This window comes from Sphaerodactylus townsendi, linkage group LG06 (assembly GCF_021028975.2).
Source record: "Sphaerodactylus townsendi isolate TG3544 linkage group LG06, MPM_Stown_v2.3, whole genome shotgun sequence".
NCBI lineage: Eukaryota > Metazoa > Chordata > Lepidosauria > Squamata > Sphaerodactylidae > Sphaerodactylus > Sphaerodactylus townsendi.
The window spans coordinates 120,272,465-120,277,295 of NC_059430.1; the positions used below are offsets into that span (position 1 = coordinate 120,272,465).

The window sequence follows — 4,831 nt, forward strand, 5'->3', positions numbered from 1 at the left end:
GTGTCAAACTCGTGGTCCTCCAGATGTTATGGACTACAGTTCCCATGATGCTGGCAGGGGATGATGGGAACTGTAGTCCATAACATTTGGAGGGCCGCGAGTTTCAGACCTATGCTGGATGGAACGCTCCTCCAATATCCCAATATTCTCCCACGTTGCACATTTCTGTAGATGAAGGAGGAGGAGGAGAGTTTGGAGCAACAGTGGCGTAGGAGGTTAAGAGCTCGTGTATCTAAGCTGGAGGAACCGGGTTTGATTCCCAGCTCTGCCGCCTGAGCTGTGGAGGCTTATCAAGGGAATTCAGATTAGCCTGTGCACTCCCACACATGCCAGCTGGGTGACCTTGGGCTAGTCACAGCTTCTTGGAGCTCTCTCAGCCCCTCACAGGGTGTTTGTTGTGAGGGGGGAAGGGCAAGGGGATTGTACAGGAGAGAAAGGAGGGATATAAATCCAAACTTTTCTTCTTCTTCTACCCGACCTTTCTCTCCTGTAAGGAGACTCAAGGTGGCTTACAAGCTCCTTCCTCTCCCTCAGGTACGCGGAATGGTTCTTGAGCCTTCAGGTGGAGTCATTTCCGGTGAGTGACCAAAGAACTGTTTGATAACTGTTGCTTTCTCTGCCTTTAAAGTTGGGGTTGCAGCAACAGAGAAAGCTTCAGCTGCTGCATTTGTGACTATCCTATAGTTGTCACAGGCTTAATACCTTGGTCAAGGGAAATGAATGTGGCACCAGCTTGACAGACACACACAGACAAGATGCCATCCAGACAGCTCCGGATTCTGGATTTGTTTGTTTTATTTTCCCGCATTTATCTTACTTCCGCTATTTTACCATCAAAGTGCTAATTGGTATTTTTAGGCAGTCTCATCCAGCTTTATTTTAAGTCAGATGGCAGTGGGGCAGGAGCAACAGTGGCGTAGTGGTTAAGAATGTACTCTAATCTGGAGGAACCAGGTTTGATTCCCTGCTCTGCCGCTTGAGCTCTGGGGAATTCAGATTAGCCTGTGCACTCCCACACACAACAGCTGGGTGACCTTGGGCCAGTCACAGTTCTTCTGAGCTCTGTCAGCCCCACCTACCTTGCAGGGTGTTTGTTGTGAGTGGGGAAGGGCAAGGCCAAATTCAACTCTTCTTCTTCTTCTTCTTCTTCTTCTTCTTCTTCTTCTTCTTCTTCTTCTTCTTCTTCTTCTTCTTCTTCTTCTTCTTCTTCTTCTTCTCCTTCTCCTTCTCCTTCTTCTTCTTCTCCTTCTTCTCCTTCTCCTTCTCCTTCTCCTTCTCCTTCTCCTTCTCCTTCTCCTTCTCCTCCTCCTCCTCCTCCTCCTCCTCCTTCTTCTTCTTCTTGTTTATAGACTGGGAGAAGAACTTACCAAGAGGAAATGGGAGTTGGCAAATGCCTGTGGGACAAAGGGGAAATAATTCCTCCTCTGGTCAGCAAACAGATGAGGATAGCTGATTATTTTGCACCAGGAAATGCCATAGTATATAACATCCCAGACTAATTTATTCTGTTGTTGGCTAATGCAAATTAAACTAACGAAACTAATAATGATGCGAAGGAAGATTTGGAGGGGTACCCAGATGCCTCCTATAAGGATGCAGAAAGGAAGGAACAGGGAGCTTTGTTTAAACCACAGGTGTCAAACTCACGGCTCTCCAGATGTTCATGAACTACAATTCCCATCAGCCCTTGCCAGTATAGCCAATGCTCATGTTGGGAGGGGCTGATGGGAATTGTAGTTCATGAACATCTGGAGGGCCGCGAGTTTGACACCCCTGGTTTAAACTCATAAAACTGAATGCAAATACAGTAGAGCTCGTGTTTAAGTGCATGAAAAGAGTAGAGGGATATTTGGAAGGGAACACGCAAGTGGAGTGGTGGTGGTGAGTGCACTTGCTGAAGAGAAATTACAGTACTTGAATCTTAAAGAGCTCCGCTCTGCTCCTTGCATATGACGCCAAGTTCCAACAGCTACTAGAGAGGCACGGCAGTGAGGATCAATGACAGCAATGGGGAAAGCTGCAAACTAATAACTTGCAACAGCTCTTAATCCCTCAACCCCACAAGATTTGTCTGACATCACTTGCAGAAGTCATTTCCTACCACTTCTCCTTATCTTTTTCCTTTTCGCGTGTACCAGATTCAATCTTGCATCAGAGTCCTGCTGCATCTCATGAGACTCAGGCACAACAGAGCACATCGTCTTGCGAGAAGGCAAGTCCGTAAAGGTTGCATGGGTGGGGGTGGGGGTAGGGCCGGTCCTCAGTTTTGTGGGCCCTGGACAGAGGCTGCTCCCCACTCGTGCCTTTCACCAGGACACCCACTCATACCACTCTTCCTGCCCCCCTCGCATGAGCTCCATCCACGTTCCCTCCCTTGCCTACTCATGACCTGAAGAAGAAGAAGAGTTGGACTTATATCCCCGCTTTCTCTCCTGCAAGGAGACTCAAAGGGGCTTGCAAACTCCTTTCCCTTCCCCCCTCACAACAAACACCGTGTGAGGTAGGTGGGGGCTGACAGAGCTCTGAAGAACTGTGACTAGCCCAAGATTGGAGTATGTTTGTTTGTTTGTTTGTTTGTTTGTTTATTATATTTGTAGACCGCCTCACCCCAGAAGGGCATGTGTTGGCATGTGTTGGAGTGCACAAGCTAATGTAGTTCACCAGATAAGCCACCACAGCTCAAGAGGCAGAGTGGGGAATCAAACCCGATTCTCCAGATTAGAGTGCATCTGCTGTTAACCACTACACCATACTGGCATTCCTGCATGTCTGTTCCTCATGGCAATCAGAAGTATGTTCAGCTTTGCGGGCTGCTGCGCTGATCTTCACTATCTGCACATTCTTCCCTGAGGTGCTGGACAGCCCGGATACCTAAAAGCAAAGGAGATAGTGTGCTTGTAAGCAAGTGGGTGAGGAAGAGTGCTTGGGCAAGCAGCAAAGAGTGTGTGGAGTCACGGGCTAGTGGCAGTGTGCCCTGACAGAAATCCTGTGCATGGCAGATGACCTGCCTTACAGTATGCAGACACCAGCCCCAGTGGGAGGTTCCCCCTTCTTCTAGCTCAGCGGTTCTCAACCTGTGGGTTGCGACCCCTTTGGGGGTCGAATGACCCTTTCACAGGGGCTGCCTAAGACCATCGGAAAACACATATTTCCGATGGTCTTAGGAACCGAGACACAAATAATTTTATGGTTGGGGGTCACCACAACTTAAGCAACTGTATTAAAGGGTCGCGGCATTAGGAAGGTTGAGAACCACTGTTCTAGCTGCTCATCATCTCTTTTCCTGCATCCTTTCCTCTTCCACCAATACAATTCTCTTTTCTGCCTTCCTTCAGGACCTCATGGATACTGGTGATAAGTCTGTCCTTCCATGGAACGTTTCATCCACAGAATATGACGCCAGCCATTCCCCAGAGAAAACGTCCTTTGTAAACCTGGCCTCTGCCATTTTTACCTTTGTGTCCTTGCTGGTGGGGATGGTTTCCAATGGCCTCTTCCTGTGGGTGCTGGGGGTAAAAATGAAGAAGACCGTGAATACCCTCTGGTTCTCACATCTGATTTTTGCCTACTTATTGTACTGTTCCTCTCTCCCTTTCTTCTCTGTCTACATCCTGCTGGATTTCCATTGGGTCTTTGGAACAGTGGTTTGCAAACTTGTCAATTCCTTCTTTTCGCTCGCCATGTTCACCACGGTCTTTCTCCTCACCATCATCAGCCTGGACCGCTACCTTCTGATCTGCCACCCTGTCTGGTCCCAGCACAACCGCACAGTTTCCAAGGCACGGAAAGTGGTGGCGGTAGTGTGGCTGGTTTCCATAATATTCAGTGCTCCCTACTTGGTTTTCCGGAAGACTCAAGAGCTGGAGGACAAGACCAAGTGTCTCAATAATTATATTCTCTCAAATGATTTGGATGCACTTGAGATGGAGGCCTTGAGGGATCGTGTTCACCTAGCTCTCTTTGTGGTCCGGTTCCTGCTGGCCTTCTTGCTTCCCCTCCTCATCATCGCAAGCTGCCATTGTAGAATGGCCTGGGAGATGAAGAAGAGAAGGCTGGTGAGGAACAGAAAGCCATTCCAGGTCCTGGTGGCCTCCGTGGCCTCCTTCTTCATCTGTTGGCTTCCCTACCATCTCTACCACAGTTCGCCAACGTACTGGAAGTCGTTTGACGTAACACAACAGGTGTTGCGGGTAACAATGCTCCTCGGAGAATGTTTCAATTTCTGCTTCACGCCCATTCTCTATCTGTTTGTTGGGGAGAAATTCCAGCAGGTCTTCAAGACATCCCTTCTTGCTCTGCTTAAGAGAGGCTTTATGGATATTCCCATCATTCTTACAGACAATACCAGTGGCCAAACGGAGGGTCACCAAACTGGTAGCATCTGCAGCTTGGAGCTGAAGCTCGCTCGAGGAAACAATCAGCCAGCTCCCTGAAGGAGCTACCTTCATTTGTTCAAAGAGAGGACATCGACCCTTTCTCCTTACAAAACTGTTTTCCTGGGTGTCTTCTACCCATAAACTCAAAAGGGGCTTATGGGTAAATACTGAGTTTCCACTATATAAAATATAATCTCAATGAAGAAGTATTCATTTGAGATGGGCGACAGCATTGTGGCTTCCCCTTACCCCTCATTCTCCCTCCTCTTTCTCTTATGTTCTTCCTCCCCTCCCCCTCCCCCTCTCCCTTCCCCTTTTCCCTTTTACCCTCCAGTATGAATGGGTTTGGGAGCTTAGTTTTCACTACCCTCCCTTAATTTGATTTTACGGTGCCAGATTTGTTGGGAATGTATCTCACTGATTTTATCGTGTTTATGTTGAGCATTCTACGACAC

At 48.2% G+C, this 4,831-nt stretch overlaps 1 protein-coding gene across 1 annotated transcript; it reads left to right on the forward strand.

Annotated features, from left to right (window-relative positions):
- The first annotated feature begins 543 nt into the window (after positions 1–543).
- LOC125435471 (probable G-protein coupled receptor 33) lies at positions 544–4,433 on the forward strand. The gene is made up of 3 exons (XM_048501671.1): positions 544–577; positions 2,139–2,212; positions 3,336–4,433. Exons 1-3 carry the CDS (start codon positions 544–546, stop codon positions 4,431–4,433), a joined length of 1,206 nt encoding a protein of 401 aa, XP_048357628.1.
- The last annotated feature ends 398 nt before the right edge of the window (positions 4,434–4,831 follow it).

Bases quoted from the DNA above. Each gene is read 5' to 3' on its own strand.
- LOC125435471 (XM_048501671.1), top strand. From the start codon at position 544: ATGGTTCTTGAGCCTTCAGGTGGAGTCATTTCCG. The intron at 578-2,138 runs GTGAGTGACCAA...CGCGTGTACCAG, and splicing joins TTCAGGTGGAGTCATTTCCG to ATTCAATCTTGCATCAGAGT. The intron at 2,213-3,335 runs GCAAGTCCGTAA...GCCTTCCTTCAG, and splicing joins GCACATCGTCTTGCGAGAAG to GACCTCATGGATACTGGTGA.